Source organism: Pteronotus mesoamericanus, unplaced genomic scaffold (assembly GCF_021234165.1).
Source record: "Pteronotus mesoamericanus isolate MK-2021 breed Mesoamerican mustached bat unplaced genomic scaffold, CSHL_Meso_final contig_169, whole genome shotgun sequence".
In the NCBI taxonomy this organism is placed as follows: Eukaryota; Metazoa; Chordata; class Mammalia; order Chiroptera; family Mormoopidae; genus Pteronotus; species Pteronotus mesoamericanus.
The window spans coordinates 18,035,987-18,055,587 of NW_026555068.1; the positions used below are offsets into that span (position 1 = coordinate 18,035,987).

A 19,601-nucleotide genomic window follows, 5' to 3' on the forward strand; every position below is an offset into this window, starting at 1 on the left:
GTCTCAATCTCTAGAACAATGGCAACTTGGGGTGGTTCTGCCCAGTGCGCGCTGGATGAAGAAGGAGATGAAGATGGTTACCTTTCTGAAGGAGTTGTTCGGACAGATGAAGAGGAAGAAGAAGAACAAGATTCCAGCTCCAATGATAACTTTTCTGTGTATCCTCCTAACAGCATGAATCATAACTCTTACAATGTAAAGGAAACTAAAAATAGGTTAGTGTCACTGTCTTAACTTTTTGCTTGATTTGGAGAGCCTCAGGCTCTCTGACACCAATCGGTGTCTGACCCCCAGAACCACCGGGGTGTTCTGCTGTGCCTTCCGGGGCTCAGGCCCACAAGACTGCTGTCACTTCAGATGCCGGGCCTAAGTCCCAAGTCCTCAGCGAATCCGCACTTCTGTCTGATGTGGCTAGTGATTTGGGGGTTCCCATAAGCCACTTTCAGTAGTTTGCTCAAACAACTCACAACTCAGGAAAATGCTCACATTTACTGGTTTATTATAAAACATACAACATCAGGAATAGCTGGATGGAAGCGATGCGTAGGGCAGGGTTTGGGGGTTAGGGCTGCAGAGCTTCCGTGCCCTCTCTGGGAGCAGCGGCCCTTCACCCCAGTGCGTTCGCCAACCCAGATGCTTCCACTGCCTTATGGAGGCTTTGTCACTCAGGCACAGCTGATTAAATCATCAGCCATAGGCGATTCAGCTGAATCTCAGACCCCTTCTCTAACATCCCTGGATTTTGGGGAATGGGGCTGAAAGCTCCAACTCCTCTAGTTACCAGGCTGATTTTCCTGATGACCAGCTCCCACCATGCAGCAACCTGCCAAGAGTCATTAGCATAAACTTAGATGTGGTTGAAAGGGGCTCTTTGTGAATAACAGAAGATACTCTGGAGATGCCCAGAGGCCCAAGGGCTTGGGTGGAAATCTGGGACAAAGACCACATACACACACACAGACACATGTACATATTTTTAAAATTGATTGGGGTGACATTGGTTCATAAAATTACATAGGTTTCAGGTGTACAATTCTATAACTACATCATCTGTATATTGTGTTCTCACCATCAAGTCAGGTCTCCTTCCATCACCGTTTATCCCCCGCCATACCCTCTTCTACCTCCCCCCACCCCTCTTCTCCTCTGCTAATTATTGCACTGTTGTCCGTGTCTAAGAGGTGTGTTTGTTTTTGCTTAATCCCTTCACCTTTCCAAATATATTTTTTATTATACCACAAGAGTGTTGCTGAGCTACATTTCAGCTAAACTGAATCAAAATTCATAAGCTTTGCTCTTTGCTCCTGTTCTGGGGAGTTAAATTAAAATTTACAATTTTATAATCAGTGAAAAAGTCCTGTCAACAAAGATACTTATGGATTACATTGTTATTTATAACTGAAAAGTGTTTTGTGAATAAAAATGGTGAAGTACTTGCACTTGATGATGTCATGTGGCTAAGCTTAAAGCATGAAGAATGGAAAAATGCTTATGATACAATATTTTCATGTTGTAGTATACAGGATTATATGGACACTTCAGTGTAAAACATAAATGAAGAAAACTGGAAAAAAATGATAACTGTATAAAGCTAAAAACCTAGGGTCTTTACCCCCTTTATTTTTCATGCTTTATGAGTCCTTTGAACTTAAAAAGAGAATATTGGCTGGTGGTTTGTTGCCAGATTTTAAAAACCAAATTATTATACATGATAACTTAACGTTTTAAATTTTTTGTTAGGTGGAAGAACAATCGCCCTTTTTCAGCAGATGGAAATTACCGTCCATTAGCCAAGACAAGACAACAAAATGTCAGCATGCAACGTCAGGAAAACCTCCGCTGGGTGTCAGAACTCTCGTATGTAGAAGAGAAAGAACAGTGGCAAGAACAAATTAATCAGCTGAAGAAACAACTTGATTTCAGTGTCAGTATTTGTCAGACTTTGATGCAAGACCAGCAGGTAAAGTTTACTATGAAAGTAATTTTTGTAATCTTGTTTTTAAAGCATTGCACATTTTTCTGAAGTCATCAGTAAAATTACAAAATTTTTTCTTCCTATAGGCTCTATCTTGTCTGCTCCAAACTCTTCTCACGGGTCCTTACAGTGTTATGCCCAGCAATGTCGCATCTCCTCAAGTACACCTTATAATGCACCAGTTGAACCAGTGCTATACTCAGCTAACGTGGCAACAGAATAATGTGCAGAGGTAATCAGTTTCTCAGAAGTAGTGAAACGCTGTAGTAAGTTATCTTCTGGGCAAAAGGGCATGGGCCAAATTACATACTCAAATATTCTCTGTCACCTGAGAATTTTGTAAGCAGTGATTTGCCAAGTGTAATCCTTAAATGTTGTGGACTTTTGTTTTTAAAAATTTATACTGTTAATCTTTACACTTACATTTGGTGAATTACATGGTGTTTAACTTACACCTCGGTAAAGCTGTAAACAAGAAAAAAATGTTTCTTGTAGTTATACCCACTATCTAATAAAAGTACTCAGTGCAGTTCTTGTTCTAAAGGCTAAGTTACTGAATTAAGCCTGCAGGACAAGCAGATATTTGTTGTAGCAACTAGCAGAGCCATTGCTCTGTTCCGCATGCTGTTGAATCACTTCTTAGATAGGTTCTTTCTGAATGTAATGTAACTGATTTTTAAATTACCGACTTCTTAAATTTTTACAGGTTGAAACAAATGCTAAATGAACTTATGCGCCAACAAAATCAGCATCCAGAAAAACCTGGAAGCAAGGAAAGAGGCAGTAGTGCATCACACCCTCCGTCTCCCAGTTTGTTTTGTCCTTTCAGCTTTCCAGCACAGCCTGTGAATCTGTTTAACCTGCCTGGGTTTCCTCACTTTTCACCATTTGCACCAGGTAAGTGACTGGAAACTTTAAGGGAAAATAAATAAATACGAAGTGTTTGAGAACATCATTTGTCTATTGCATGGATATTTATCAGTCTCTTTTAGAATGGTATGAAGTTTTTGCAAAGAAAGTTACGAAATCTTTTCTATTTTGATTCTTTATAGTAAAAACTCAGCTTGATATTGTTGCTAATGGAATTAAGTAAACAATTATAAATGATTGCTAAGTCTTATATCTTTGAATTATTTAACAACTATTTATTAAGCAGAAAGGGAATTAACGTATCCTGTGGCTACTGTACACCGGGCACTGTATAAAACATTGAGAGAGTAAAGCTGAATAACATAATGTTCTTCTAGAGGAGCTTCATGTCTCATGAAGGGAGATAAACTGCTGAACTAAATGTGAGTGCTTAGTATAGGGTTCCATTTAATATCACTTAGCTTAGGCTTTTATTCAGACTTTTTTCCTGCATGCATTATGAGCCAGACATTACATAATGAGCCAGACTGGGATTCAAGGATGAGTAAGACTATTTAAGGAATTTAGAGGCCAGTGTAGAAGCTAAGAATGTTAATAATGCCTAGTGCAGTGCCGTGGGTGCAGATGAGGTGAGTGAGCTGTTCTACCTTGGGGCAAGACGTCATTAGCAAATGTATTTTTCCCAGCAAAAAGGGGTTGTTTAAGCTAAAAAATAAATAGAATTTATTTCCAGGGAGTAAGGGGAAGGGCTTCCTAGTAAGTGGTCCACTTGGAGTTAGAAAGCAGTGAAACGCTTTCTCTCCTGGGGAATTCAGAGGCCGGGTCAGCCCGGCTAGCGTTTGGGGCCGTGGCAGGGTGAGCAGCACCGGCTCTCTGTGCCACGCAGAGCCGCGCGGACTGCCTGACGCGGACACGTGGGGCCGTGGAGGAGTTTTGCGCAGGGAGGTAGCATGAAATGTATATTGTAGAGAGATTACACTGGTGGTAGTGTTGAGGGGAGAAGGAGAGAAGGAACTGAGAGTAGAGCTCTTGACTAGGAAATAGAAGGTCGTTGGCAGTACTATCAGGGAAGGAGTGAAAGCTTGACTTAAGGGCATGAGCAACAGGGGGAAAGGGCGGGGAGTAATTCAGAAGACATCCTGGAGGTGTGGGGTAAGTTCAGTGAGTAGGTGACCGGTTAGATGAGGTAAGTCATGAAGGAAGAGGAGTTGAAGAGGTTTGCCGGAGTGTACATAGGAGGAGAAGAGGTTTGGAAGGGCTTTGTGAATGTAAATACAAATAAATAAAAATGTCGCAGTGTAGTTTCTTAACAGGATATAAAAACAATAGTGTTAGAACATTTAACAGGCTTTTTTAGTTCTTGTGTATCGATTAGTATTGAAAGGAAGTGTTTATTGAGTAGTCTTTTAAGTAACAAGTAATATAAGAAACTGTACATGCAGTTCCATTTCACCGTAATGTGCTTCCTGCCGATGCCAGTCCTGTTCAAAGACAGCTCATTCTTCACAAACTGGTTCAGTTTGGTGACACCTTCCCTGCGCACTTCCTCCCCCAAGTTGTTAGTAGTGCCATGCAAATGACCTCTGAGACAGCACCGTGTGGTAAACGTTTCATTGTATTCTATTTTCCCAATTAAAATAGAGTGGAAAGAACATAAGCTTTGCAGTCAGGCAGACCAAGCATCTAACCTGTTTTCCCATTTGTTAGACCTCCCTATTTTCTCACTGGTAAAATGAATAGAACATGTATTTCATAGTGTTGTTTTAATCATTAAACAAAACAACGTGTAAAGTGCTTACAGTACAGTCTGACACCATGTAATAATTTGATGTTAGGTACTATTATTTCTAACTCTTAGCTTTCTAAGGAGATGGGATCATTATTTACCTTTGTATACACTGATGTTGAAAACGGTGTACTGAGCTGTAAACTGATTTAATAAATGTGTTTATTTTAATTAACAATTTTTGTTTTGATGGATATGAATGACACCTTTAATTAAAACTGTCTTTTGATTTCATGATAAGGCTAAAGGTGTTTATTTTTGTCTTATCCATTGCTTTTACTTATTAGGTATGAATTTCAGCCCTTTATTTCCTTCTAATTTTGGAGATTTTTCTCAGAATATTTCTACACCCACTGAACAACAGCAACCATTAGCCCAGAATTCTTCTGGGAAAACAGAATATATGGCTTTTCCAAAACCTTTTGAAAGTAGTTCTTCTATTGGAGCAGAGAAACAAAGGTAACTCGATTGCAAACATAATTCATTATGTGTTTAATAGTTCACATTAATCTCTTTTGTGACTGCATTTAATTATATATGATGAAAACACAACTAGGGAGGATATTGGTGATTCTTTGCTTGGTAGTGTTGGGAATATCAGACCACCGACATCTGACCAGATGTCTCTCAGGCATACACCTGCTGCTAATGCCTGGTATAGCAGCAGTTCAACATTTTGATCAGTGTCCTGTGAGATTTGTTTTGAAAGGATAAGACCTGACCCTTACAGTGTCTTTAAGTTCACTGATTTAGGACTAACAATTAACTACTAGAGGATAATTGTTGTAAAGTGATGGCCCCTTTACTTGATTTGGAGCTCCTGATCAGAATGAGTTCCTAAGGCCTGTCCTATGTGATGTTGAGTGCTGTTCGATTAGAAAAACAACTTTAGCCAAGAAAGTTTTAGTGATACATGGTATCAGTCATGTAATTTCATTATCTGTTTCTCAGTATTTATTATTATTTTTATTTGATATTCTGACCAAATATAATTTTGACTCAGTGTCAAACACAAGTTAGATTGGGTCAGGTTAATTATTCTGTAAGCATATTTACAGTTAGATAAATAACATTTATCGTTAACCCATAAAATGATTTTGACAGCGAACTGGTAAAAATACGGACTTTTTGTTTTTACTTAATTAAGAAAAAAACTTTTGATTCTTCTTTTTCAGTTACTGTTGACGTACATTATTATATTAGTTTCAGGTGTGCACCCCAGTGATTGGACATTACATAACTTACTAAGTGATCATCCCGATAAACCTTGCACTCATCTGACACCATACGTAGTTATTAGAATATTATTGACAGTATTCCCTGTGCTGTACTTTACATCCCTATGACTGTTCTGTAACAACCAATTTGTGCTTCTTAATGCCTTCACCTTTCTCATCTGTTCCCTCAACCCCCCTTCCATCTTGCACCATTAATGTGTTCTCTTATCTGAGTCTGTTTCTGTTCGTTTGTTCAGTTTGTTTTTAGATTCAGTTGTTGCTATTTTATTGTTCAAATTTTTAAATCTTTTTTTTCCTTTTTCTTCTTAAGGAAGACCCTTTAACATTTCATATAACACTGGTTTGGTGGTGATGAACTCCTTTAGCATTTTTTCATCTAGGAAGCCTTTACTTGTCCTTCGATTCTAAATAGTAACTTTGCTGGGTAGAGCAACCTTGGCTGTAGGTCCTTGCTTTTCATCATTTTGGATACTTCCTGCTAATCCCTTCTGGCCTGCTAAGTTTTCTGTTGAAAAATCAGCTGACAGTCTTATGGGATCTCCCTTGTAGGTAACTAACTGCTTTTCTCTTGCTGCGTTTAAGATTCTCTCTCTTTAACATTTTGCATTTTAATTATTATGTGTCTTGGTGTGCGCCTCTTAGGATTTATCTTGTTCGGGACTCTGCGCTTCTGGACGTGTATGTTCTTTTCTTCACCAAGTTAGGGAAATTTTTTGTCATTGTTTTTTTCAAATAGGTTTAGGTTTTCAGTTTCTCGCTGCATCTCTTCTGGCATCCCCATGATGTGAGTGTTGGTCCACTTGAAGTTGCCCCAGGAGCTGCTTACATTATCCTCATTTTCTTAGATTTTTTTTTTTCTGTTTTGATTGGGTGTTTTTTGCTTCCTTATGTTTCAAATCACTGATTGGACTCTCAGCTTTATCTACTCTACTGTTGATTCCCTATAGTGTATCCTTCATTTCTGACTGCTTATTTTTCATGATTTATGTGTCCTTTTTTATGCTATTCAAGTTCTAAGGTCATTGAGCATCCTTTTAACCACTGCTTTGGACTCTGCATCTAGTAGATTGTCTCCATTTTGTTTAGTTTTTTTTTTCTGGAGTTTTCCTTGTGTTCTTTCATTTAGGACATGTTTGTCTCCCCATTTTGGCAGCCACCCTGTGTTTGTTTCTATGTGTTAGGTAGAGCTGCTACGTCTCCCAGGCTTAGTAAAGTGGCTTAATGTAGTAGCTGTTCTGTTAGGTCCACTGTCTCAGCCTCCCTGATCACCCAAGCTGGGCACTTAAGGTACGCCCCTGTGTGGGCTGAGCACACCTTCCTATTGTAGTTGAGCTCTGATTGCTGTCCACACCTCAGTGGGAGAGATTTACTCCCAGGCCGGTCAGCTGCAGGGAGCGGCTGTGTCCACCAACTCCAGACACCGTGGAGGTTCTGCTGTGCAGGAGCCCACCCCACAGAGCAGGATTTACTTCAGTGAGGCTCTGGTACCCACTGAGTTCGCCCCTGAGTGTGTTGCTTGTGGCAATGGTTTGTTGGTGGTGCTTTGATGTGGTCTCAAGCTGTCCGCTGGGTGCTCTGGATCTGGGGCCTCCCGGGAAGTGCAGGCTAAGGTCACCTGCTGCCTGTGTTCTTCCTCCCTGCAGTCGCCAGGCCTGAGCTACAAAGCAGTCTGCAGATGGCTGCTCCTTGTGCTGGGCTTGGAGGTGCCCAGGTGAGGCCAGCTGCGAACCAAGCCCCGCTGCCACTAGTGCCAGGCCTGGGGCCACGTAGTGAGAGGTGCAGGGCACGCAGAGGCCAGGTGCTGCTGCTTTGACAGATTTTAGAAAAACCTGAAGCATGAGCTAAGACTGGCTGTTCGTGTCAAAGACTCTTTTTAGAATGATCAAATCTTATAGGTCATTTGAGCCTAGTATTTGTTCTGACAGAATATGATTTTTGTCTTTCCTAGTCCTTGAGAAATAATATAATTCAACATTATTCTTCCCTTTAGTTATGGGATCGGGCAGGTCTAGGGCTCTTGAATTAGCAGTTCGACACTGTTTAATTGTTAAATCATGATTTTCTTGAGTAGCCAAAAGCTCATAAATTCAACTTTGTATTTGCCTCTAGAAATCCTGTGATTGTCCCCCTGACTTTGTTTTTCTTAGCTGTACTAGCCATTTTTTTCCTATTAATCTCATTTTGCTTTATAAAAGTATTCTGTTGTCAGAGCCTAATAGTGTTTAGTGTACAGTTGCCATTCGGAAATGAGGGTTGACTGAATCTCCATCATAAGCAGTAAACATTTTTTCAAAGCTTTAGTAAATAGCCAACCTACTGGAAGGAACCTACTTCATTATTATCCATATTTCATATATAATTGATAGTAAAAAAAAAAGATGGCTGTGGATATCTAATATTGTTTTAGGTGTTTGACACCCTTCAGATTAGACCTGATCTCCCCAGAATCTCAACTAGTGGAGGTTCTCTGAACTGAGTGGCTGGTGACAACAAGTGGTCAGGTGGAAGGAATACTGTAGTTTTGGGCCAGGGTCAGCAAACCTTTCCTGTGAAGGGCTAGATAGTAAACACTGCAGGCCACACAGTACTTTCCATGCCCATTTATCTCTGCCATTTTTGCACAAAGCAACTGTAAACAGTATGTAAACAAACGAGTGGCTGTATTCTTATAACACTTTATGGGCACTGAAATTAAATTTCATATAGTTGTGTTACAAACCTGTCTCCTTTGATTTTAATTTTTTCAACCAGGTAAGAATATAAACATCATTTTAGCTCTCATGCTGTACAAAAACAGGCAGCAGGCTCAATCTGGCCTGCAAACTGTAGGTTTGCTAACTTTAGTGTTAAGTTAAACTCTTTTAAGTCAGGGTCTCCCAAATTACGTTCTTAGGTCTGGAACACTGTTGTCCATATCAGATTCTGTGATAAAAGGTTTTGGACATCTCACTCTGTTCCCATCAAAGACATTTTATAAAGTACATTGGCCTAATAAACGTTGTGAGGAATCCTGTAGACCTGTTTAACTTTCGTTTTGGTGGGGTTTTGTTTTTTGTTTTTTCCAAACTTAGATGACCAGTAAATGCCTATTAGCATATTAAAAGATGCCGTGTTTAGCAGATAATATTTGAAAATGACACTAGACTAGTACAACTAAACTATACTTAATGTGTGGAGGAATAAATGACTAGTTGCATTAACATTGTTTTCACCAAATTCTGGTTCTAGTTAAACTTCAGATGACACAGACGCATGTGTGTTTCACACCCTCTGCTACCGGTCTTTCTCAGCTGTTCCTTCAAATTTTGGGGGTTTTCCTTATATGTGCCACCTGTCCTTGACCTTTTTATTCCCTAGTCTTTTGTGATATAAATGGTCGATTGTTGCTTTGGGACTTTTGCCAGTGAAAATGGTTTTGTGAGAAGAATTTAATATTAAAGTTTAAAATAATTTAGAATGCTGGCTTATAGAGTATTTGGATGTTTAATGCATATTTTTGTGAAGATATTTTATAGCCTGTTGATGATTTTACTTACTGAAATCTACAGGACTATATTTTAAGTACTATATCTTGAGTTTTCAGTAAACAGAAATCTATGATAGTAACCTCTAAAAACTCATTTTCTTTGGTGTAAGGAATCAAAAGCCTGAAGAGGAGGTGGAAAACAGTAGAACACCATGGTTATTTGACCAAGAAGATGAAGTGGAAAAACCATTCATCAAGACTGGATTTGCAGTTTCTGTAGAGAAATCTACAAATAGTAATCGCAAAAATCAATCAGATAGCAGCAGAAGGCGCCAGTTTGATGAAGAGTCATTAGAAAGCTTTAGCAGCATGCCTGATCCGGTAGATCCGACCACCGTGTCGAAAACGTTCAAGGCAAGAAAAGCATCTGCACAGGCCAGCCTGGCATCTAAAGACAGAACTCCCAAATCAAAGAGTAAGAAGAGGCATTCTACTCAGCTGAAAAGCAGAATTAAAAATGTTGGTAAGTATTTAAATTTGCTGAATACTCATCAGTGTAAATGTTGGTAGCTTTCCTATGGCATGTTGACACAGTTCATTTCATTGTGGCTAGATGGATGGGCGCTGATCTAGAAGTATTTGAACAGAGTCATTTTTACAAAATTTTTTGTTTTTTACAAAATTTATCATATAGCATTTAATGTTGTAGATGTTTTAGAACATTGCATTTCTTTTTTGTCCTCCTTCAAGCCTCTTATATTTTTTTATGTAAGTGGTTACTGTGAACTCAGAAGATTTTTTTTCCAAATCTTATAGGTTACTTCAGAATTACTAAAGTCTTAGTTTTACTGTTCTCTTTTATTACCACATGTTGTTCTACATTCAATACTTTATCCATGACTTCTGGTTAGGTACTTGATTGATTCACTTGAAGAAATGTGGGCCTCTAAGTACATTGCAGTCTTTGAATATCATTGATGAAATTGCCCAAGTTTGCTCTTAGCCTTCCCTGAACCTTAGGTAGTAGGTTATAACATTAACCTGTATTTTATTGACTCTTACCATTGAGTATCATATCAGTTCTCTTTATAGTGTTAACTACATGACACTAAAATTTTTTTTCCGTGATTTTAATTTTTTTCAATGATTTTTAAAGAATTTAATGAGGATTAGCACCAGGTTAAAATCAGTTTTTCCAGCTAAAACTTGGAATATTAGCTAAAGGGTGCTGCTCCTTCAAGTTTGCAAAGGATACTTTTCAGCTGTGTCTTTGAATGGTTCTGGTTTCAAAGAGATAGTATTTGGTGCTTAAGAATAAAGTATTGCAGGCTTATAATCAGAAAAGTTTGCAAAATCACTGCACATTGTTAACTCCCTCTCTTGGAAGCTCACAATGCATATAAGTATAGTAAAGGCCCTAAGAAATCCTGTAGTAAAAAGTACGCTTGTAAACTGGCAGCATTCATCTTAACCATTTTCGGTTAATGGAACCCTTGAAAAATCTGATGGAAACTAGATGTGCAAAAGAATACATGCACTTTTTCTTTTTTATTTGACTGCTTATGAATCCTTCACCTCCATGGCTCCTACCTTTATCCCCATGTGAAGAATCTGACTTGATGGTTAAACAAACAAATTTGATGAGTCACATTTTTCTCAGCATATATTGTCATCTTTAAAATAATTTTCTAGTTGTATGGGCTTGGGAGGAGCTAATTTATTTAGTAGTGAGTGATCAGAAACCATTCAGTTGAATGAAAATACAACTACTGTGCTTTTTCCAAGATTATTCTTGTACCTCCAGAGGACATTTAAGTAGATAGTGGCCATTTTGAGAGGTCCTTCGGGTAACTCCTTGAATTTTTATTCCCCAGTACTTTGCCCCTTCGCTCCAGTGTTTTCTGTCATGTGAATAAATGAGGGGAAACTAACGTTTTTTATCCTAGTCTTCTCCTAGTCACCTAGTTAATTGGAGTGTGTATGGCGGTGCTCCCTAACGCAAATGCCTCAGAGGTTTTGGCGGGAGTTCTGGTTAAGGACGGATTCTGATTCACTGCCCCAGGGGAGGGAGCCGGGAGCCTCCATTTCTGATGAGCCCCCGTGCATTGCCAGTGTTGGTCTGTGGACTGCACTGGGAGTGCCAGGGTCTTGGGGGACCCTCAGCCAATTTAGGGCCATGCCTGCCTAACCCTAGAAATACTGATGTATTTGTATTTTTGAAATTCTTTTATTCTGAGGAGTTATGCTTTTATATATGTAATGCAGGTTTTTTACTTCAAGGCAAAGACTAACATTGTGATCTGTGTGCTCTCTTTTATTTAAGTATAAAAATACCTGCAAAAAACATACATGCACATTTGATCAGTAGATAGTCAAGACACATCTGTAAGGCACACATACAAAAAATAAAAGATTTAATAGCAGAACCAAACTAATAATTTAGCGAAATCAAATTAGTCAGCTAAATCCTTGGTATTCAGAATATGAGCCATGGACAAGCAGCATTGGCATCATCTAGGAGCTTCATCGAAATGCAGGCTTTTGGGCCCCTCTGATACCAGTGGAGTGAGTGTGTGTTTTCAGTGTGCATTTTAGCAAGATTTAGAAGTTTTAATATGAAGAGATGCACGGAAAGTCTGAGGAACACAGAGCTAGAGCACCGCTTTGTTGCTTTTGTTCTCTTGATGGCGTAGGAGCAGCCATGATTCCTTAGAATAAAGAATGTATGCTTGTAAAGGAACTGGTGATGGAAGTAGAGTGGATGGAGAGCTTGGAAAGCATTCCAGATTGAAACAGAAAGGTACAGGGCCATCCCAGGGGAGGTGAGAGGCCTGGGGGAAGGAAGTCGGAGATGACAGGTAGGCCAGCGTGGTTGCTGTCCCGAGAGACGGGGTTCAGGCGGTTTTGCCGTCCCAGATGTACTAAACCGGCTGGGTCGGGGCCTTTTTTTGCACGTGTTGACATTCTTTCAGAAGTGGCATGCTAAACCTTCGTTTCACTTTGCTTCCTGTGATAGTCATGTATTTTAATCTTTAGAAAGCCTTTGCATGTAAAGATACATGTTACAGTGTGTGAAGTATGGTTTTACAAATTATGTGATAATCATCTTTTAAACTTCCGTTCACGTTCAGACTTTAAGAGGTGAACGGGATTTTTTTTGCCTTGCTGCACGTTTCAGTTATTAAAGCTATAATCTGGTTATCAGACCCCTAATTTGGCTACAATCTGCTAGGCCCGTTTCCTCTTTCGATATCATTAGAGAGAGTAGGAAGATATATTCTAGATTTTCCTCATTTTTATTCGTGGAAAATTGGCTAGAATTGTTAATGTACTGACTTCCGGGTTTTGCCTGTCCCTGAATCTTTTCATTTCTCCACTTCGACCCTTCCTGTGACTCACTAATGAAGATTGAGGTGGAGTCGATGTTGAGCATCAGGCATGGCAAGGCCCGACAGGTGCAGCCAGTGAAGAAACAGCCCTTTTTAGATTCAGAGAGTTTATTACTTACCTAAACAGAGAAAAGAGGAGTAGCTAAAGGTGCCAGCTCCCTGTACCCCTCGTTCCACACGCCACAAGGACGACGCTGAAACAAAAGGCGCCGGGTGACAGGTGTGACGTGCGTGAGCGGTGGACGCCTGTAGCCCGGCCGCGTCACAGAATGGAGTTGTGCCATGGGCTGTGACGGGAGGGTCTCATGGAATCAGAACCAGGAGACGAAACGCTCTCCTGGCAGCTTGCTGGGGAAAGGGCGAGGCGAGTGAAAGTTGCCACGTAGCAGCTTCTCACAAGCCTCCCAGGTTCTCCTGTTCCCCGTTCCGAGAGGAGGATCCTAAGGCCTCCTGCCAAGGCCTAGGTTGGGCTGCAGTTCAGTGCTTACCTACGTGGCGTGTGTGTGTCCGTGCGGGGCCCAGGGTGCCATGGCCGGGCTGCTGCCCCACAGTGGCCACAGGTGGGCGTACTGCTTGTGCTGCCTGCGGCAGCCACGGGCCCTGGCACAAAACGGACGTAACGGAAGGCGTGATGGAGTGGGATGGGGGCTGGGATGGGGACGGCACCGTCCAGTGGTGAACGCCATGTGCTGCTGCTCGTCTGGCTGGCTTAGCCAGTGTCACTCTAAGTGTTATTAACGTTCTGAAAGTCTCCCTTTCTCCCTGGAGGATTACTGTTAAAGTACCCAAGAGAGAAATAATTCAACTACACTCTAGTACCTTACCTTTGGAAATCTAGCCCTTGATTTTTAATTTGGGAATCAAAGAAAATCATAGTTATAAATTTTTTTTGTTTGTTTCACTGCATGCTTTTCACAGTTTCAACTGTTTTGGAAGGTAAGTTTGTCTTTGAAGTGCCTAATGGGGCTCCCCAGAGAGGATTTTGTGTATGTCATGTAATATATATTTTAATTTTGTTAGAACTCATTCAGCACTTTTCCCATTATTCAGTAACAGTAGGCCAAAGCTTAATTTCCTTTATGTAAATGTTCTTGTTAGAATAATATACTTTAAATTATTTTCTTCAGAGCTTTGTTGGCTATTAAGGGAATGATAGTACTACAAATCGTATTGTTTTACATATTACTTTTGGCATTCATACCCTATATTGTTGGACCTGTTTTATGTGAAGGTCAAAAGTAACCAAGAGAGCTCTTTGTCCTTTAAGTTTTGAGTAGAGTGTGGCTAGACTTTAGTCTGAGACAGCAGTGAAGAAACCAGGGACTTAAATTTGAGATGATGAAGTTCTAACTGGAAAAAAGGCTCTAGAAGTCGAAAGGGAAGGTTGACTCCAGGTGGGACGTCACAGAGAGTTAAGTGACAGCACATTGGGAACTTGTTATCAGCAGAGCAGCTGCTGTGATCTGGAGGATGGGAGCAGCAACGCTTTAGGTTCTGCTGGTTCCTTCAAAGAGCGTGCGGAGCAAAGGTCAGAGCCCTGGGATTCTCAGAGAAAACTTGACTGAGGAGAGCCCTGCGACTCTTTCTGTTCTGGGCACCTCCCTCCCTTCCAAGGGTAGCAGCACTCTTTTGTCACTTCACGGTACAAATGGACAAGGGTGTCACTGCACATGTAGGTGGCACCTTCCCTACCCTGAACCTCTGAGAGCATTTGTCTGTGCAGCTGAGGAGGCTGAAGAGTGGAGAGGCTTTCTCTTACCGTCTCAGTGGGAGACTGACAGCTTGTTAGCCAGAACGGTGCTTTCCCATGGGAGTGAGAGCCCACGCACTGCCAGCATGGCGCCATCAAAGCTACCTAGCACTTGGGTCCAGCCTTAATGGAACATAAGAGCAGCGACTAGCCTAGCGCATATAACAGTGCGCATAAAAGGGAGCAGGCCACAGATAGCTAATCTAGTAAAGACAGATTTATTGAGGAAATAAACACTTGAACAAAATCATAATGCTTGAGGAGGTTTGAATTTTAACAAATTCTTTAGGACTAGAAAAAATGATTTTCACATATAGTGTTTAGGTTATTTGAAAAAGAGAATGAATGTTATTAAGGCCCAGGAAATCGAGGGGAAGAGTTATGTCATTGCCTGGAGCACAAAGTACTAAGACACAGAAATCAAGTTTTTGAAAATGATTAGAGGCTTAAAGACAGATATTGGAGATCTGACATACAGTGAGTTCTAAAGGGGAAATAAAAGCAGGTAGAGAGATATAATTAAAATAAAGGCGATCTTTAATGAAGAAAGACCCAGGGCTGCATATGAAAAGAGCCAGCTGCTGTCCAGCCAGGAGCAAGTGGCGGGAGGGGTGGGCATGCGCGAGCACTTCCTCATTAACTTACAGAAGTCTGAGGACTTAGTAAAAGTCTGCTAAGCTCCAAACTGAAAGAACAAGTTGCAAACAATGAAAAAGAACCTGACATCAGACAACCTTATAACACACAAAGTAGAAGAAAATGGAATAATAGCCATATATGGACCAAAAAGGGCTGCAACTCAGAAATCCTGTACCCCAACATGACACCCTTCACCTGTAAGATGAAAAGTTACTATAGGTTCTATCTGAGGAAACCTACAGAAGCAACACAGGAATCAGAGTAGAGACCTTTATGTAGGGGAAAGTGAAAAGAAGAGAGAACAGTTCAGTAAAATAATAATAGATCAGTTTCAGTTAATATAAATTCAAAAGTAAAAGTAAAATATTAAATTTAATCCACCAGTATATCAAAAGACTATTAGACCATTGTCAGTAGGGTTTTTTACAGAAATGTAATCACGATTCATTATCAGGAAACCTATGAACATAATTTATTATATCAACAAATCAAAGGATTTGGAAAACAATGTGGAGGTTCCTCAAAAAATTAAAAATGGAATTGCCTTATGATCCAGTGATTGCACTTTCAGGGATATATCTGGAGAAACCCAAAACACTAATTGTAAAGGGTATGTGCTCCCCTATGTTCACTGCAGCATTATTTACAATAACCAAGCTGTGAAAGCAACCCAAGTGACCATCAGTAGATGAGTGTGTAAAAAAGTTGTACTTCTACACAGAGAAATAGTAGTTGGCCATTAAAAAAAAAAGAATGAAATCTTACCTTTTGAAACATCAGGGATGGATTTGAGGGTATTATGCTAAGTGGAATAAATCCGAGAAAGGTAAATGCCATATGATTTCACTTATATGTGGAATCTAAAGAACAAAATAAATGAAATAGAAATAGACTCAGATACAGGGAATAGATGGCATGTAGCAGGAAAATTTAGTAGAATAACATGTATAGGCTGTGTGTGGATAAGACTTTTTAAACTAAGTCATATTACACAAAAGTTATAGTAAGAAAGCAGACGTATTTGACTATCTAATGCCCATTACCCTTCTCTCTTTATTATGGACATTTTACATAGATTGAATGTGATTCTTTTCTTGTATTTCCTAATACTGAAAAAAATGATAACTTGGAGTCTAGTAGAGAGCCTGGGTCATGTAAATCTGCCATATAGTTTGAGTTGGGACATACTATACTCATTAAAATGGGTATCACAGGACAGTGAACAAATAGCATTGATTACTATTATCCCATGCTTCCAAAGATTGTTGCAAAGATATCTCCAAGACATATCATTTACTTTCATATTTTATTTATACCAGGCCTTCACAGCATGCTAAATTGAGTTACTTGTACTATTTCACTATGGAAATCAATTTCCCTTTCAGTTTGAGTTAGTTACAACTGATAATAGTTGTCACTTTTTTTACTCAAGGGTATGAAAGTGCCAGTATGTCTAGCACATGTGAACCTTGCAAAAATAGGAACAGACATTCAGCCCAGACTGAAGAGCCTGTTCAAGCAAAAGTATTCAGCAGACAGAATCATGAACAGCTGGAAAAAATAATAAAATGTAGTAGGTCTACAGAAATATCTTCAGGTATGTTCCTTTTTGATTTGCTTTAATTTAAGGACTTCTTCATCTTAAATTTGAAAGCTATATTAAAACAAGTTTTAAAATTGGTCTATCACACTTCTCTGCCATCTGCAATGTTTTATGTAGATAGTACAGTACACTAAAACTGGAATTTTTTATTGTTATGATGCTAGCTTTTCATGCATTTTAATTCTAAACAAAAAACTAGAGTTAACATTGATCTGGAACTCCTAATTTGAAATTCTGAAAATCTTACCTGATTAGGGATTCAGATGTATAACCATGTCATTTTCCTGCTTCAAACCTTTGGCCTTTGTCATGCCTGCTGGCGAAAGTCCAGATGCCTTAATGCCTTCATGTTGCATATCTGGCCAGCAGACATTCAGCCTTGAACTTACTTCACCCTTTGAGCAGTACCGAACTGAAATTTCCCCACAGCTTTCCCGCTTTTTGTTACCTCAGCAGTTGTCTTTTCTGCAAGTCCTTTTTGCTCTTTGTGAGTCCTTTTCTCTGCTGGACCCTTAAGTAACCTTAGTTCTGTAACTCTGAAATTGTATCCAAATGCAAGGCAGGATAGGGTTCCCTTTCTATATTTTTGTTATTATCATAGCCTGTATAAGCTTTTCTGTTGCCTGTTTCACATTGTCTAGTGTTTACCTGTTTAAATGTCTGTATCGCCCTTTTAAGTCCCGTGGCAGCAGATACCACCTTCCACCCCTGTGTGTTAAATGTTAGAATGCTGCCTGACACACGGCGGTCCCCCAGTCAGTGTGCCCTGAGTGAATGGGGTCATGCCTTTGCCACTGTTTGAGTCTACCTAAGTGCTAGTACTTCCCTACTTTATAAAGAATAAGTTTATTGCAAAGAAATATGAGAAGGAGACAGTAATACAAACTCTCGATTTTTAGTTGTCAATCAAGACCTTCGGTGAAAATGATGATAGCAGCTACCATTTGTATTGTGCTTCATTGTTTATAAATTAAAACAAACTACTCATTTCCTTTGAGCTTCATAATCCTGTGAGTTGGTTTTATTTCTGTGTGTAAATGAGGATGAGGATGGATACATGGTCAGAAAGGTACCTGGTTTTTCACAACACTCATAAAGGGCCAGTAATATAAACTGGTGCAGTTTTTCTTTAAAATGTCATGCCCTTAACCCAGTAATTTAACTGTAGGAATCCATCCTCAGGAGACAAAAGGGGGGGAAAAAATTGAGATTTAGTGTTTTTTTTAACAGTATGCTTTCAACTATATTTAAACAATCTGAATGCAAAAGCACTGGAAGAGAGTGCATCAAAATGTTAATAGTGGCTTTATCATCTTTAAACTTCTATATTTTCTAAAACTTTTATAGTAATATTTATTACTTTTGTAATCACAAAAGAAACGCCACTTTTTTTCCCTTAAAGTGACTTCTTCAAGGTCATATTGCTTGGAAATGGTAGAGCCAAGCTTTCAGTTTTCAGTCCTTTTGGCAAAAATATTAATTCTATTGTCCTGATCACAAAATTTTATAATTTTCATCTCCTTTCACTATATCTAATTGTGATACCTTCAAAGAGTAAACATTTGAGTGCGGGTTAGGGACAGGCACTACTTTGAAAAGCTATCAGCTACATAAGTAATTGACAGTTGGTCATAGCACTTCAGTCCCTATTATTGTCACTTAGAACAATAAAATGACTGAATTCCGGTGACTTGAAAAATGTTTGAATAGTGTTAATACACCTTTGTATGTATTTACATACTTTCTAAAAAGACTTATTTTTCATGTTAACCACTACCCTAAAATTCTTTATAGCATGTAATGGTTTTGTTATATGATTATTCGAGTGTAACATACATGACTGGTAGTATTAAATTATGCAGCCCTCTTCTCCCTCAGGAGAGGTGGAAGGTTCACCTTGATAAGTATGCTTCTGGGGGTGAGTGGGAGAATTCTTAGGGTGGTGATCATCAGTCACATTAAAAGTAGTTTATTGCAAATCTTTTATTTTCACTGATGAGATTATTTTTAAATAGAGCATAACATTTCAGTTCAGGCAAACAATTTTAAAGAAATTTGCTTATTTAATTTTTTATTCATTTATTCCTATTATAGACCCTATCATTACTACTCATACACATTTTATGTTCATCCTTATGTCTGCCTTTTCTACAGCACATGCTAGGAGAATACTACAGCAGTCTAACAGAAATGCATGCAATGAAGCACCAGGTAACAATATGTTTAGTTTTGGTGTCCACTTTGTGTAAATTTTTTTCCATTGGTCCTAAAAAAACATTGTTTCATTGCTCTAATTTTTAAAAACTTTTTATTTTTTAGATTTAGCTAGTGCATATGTTATTTGGCTTGTAAAAGTCAAAGATAATTCATATTCATAAAATTCCAAAGCCTTTCACTTAGTAAAATTGGCTGCTCTTTTTGTTTTCATTTTCTGTTTGTGTATGTAATGTAACCAACACATTCATATGGGTAACAGAAAACATTTTCGTAATTTTGTGTTTTAGTAAAAATTTATTTAGTATTTAGTATTTTTAAATGCTTGAGAGCATTAATAATTTGGGGAAACAATTTTTTTATTCATACCTCAGATTTGCAGTGTTAAGTATTCTGTATGACTTCATTTAGTTGCTTATTTTTTCATTACCCATCAATATCTATAGAAAATAAACTAGTAAACAAAAGCAACTAGGACATGCATGGAAAGACCATGATAAATAAGGTCATGGAAAATTACAGATTCCACAATGCTGATTTTGTTTTAAACTGTATTTTCATTAAGTATGGTGCTGTGTGATTTAGAATTGTAAATATTCTTTAATTCCCCCTGTACTGCCCATGCATGAAAACAAAAGCCTGTTAGGAATCTTTAGAGGAATCAAAGGAAG

At 39.0% G+C, this 19,601-nt stretch overlaps 1 protein-coding gene across 1 annotated transcript in view; it reads left to right on the plus strand.

The window, feature by feature from the left end:
• The window catches only part of PCM1 (pericentriolar material 1), an 82,775-nt gene that overhangs the window by 38,837 nt on the left and 24,337 nt on the right, over positions 1-19,601 (plus strand). The window contains exons 20-26 of the mRNA XM_054566132.1: positions 15-215; positions 1,741-1,960; positions 2,062-2,207; positions 2,682-2,872; positions 4,919-5,090; positions 9,506-9,858; positions 16,546-16,710. Coding sequence (XP_054422107.1) covers positions 15-215; positions 1,741-1,960; positions 2,062-2,207; positions 2,682-2,872; positions 4,919-5,090; positions 9,506-9,858; positions 16,546-16,710 — 1,448 coding nt within the window. The remainder of the gene's footprint in view (positions 1-14; positions 216-1,740; positions 1,961-2,061; positions 2,208-2,681; positions 2,873-4,918; positions 5,091-9,505; positions 9,859-16,545; positions 16,711-19,601) is intronic.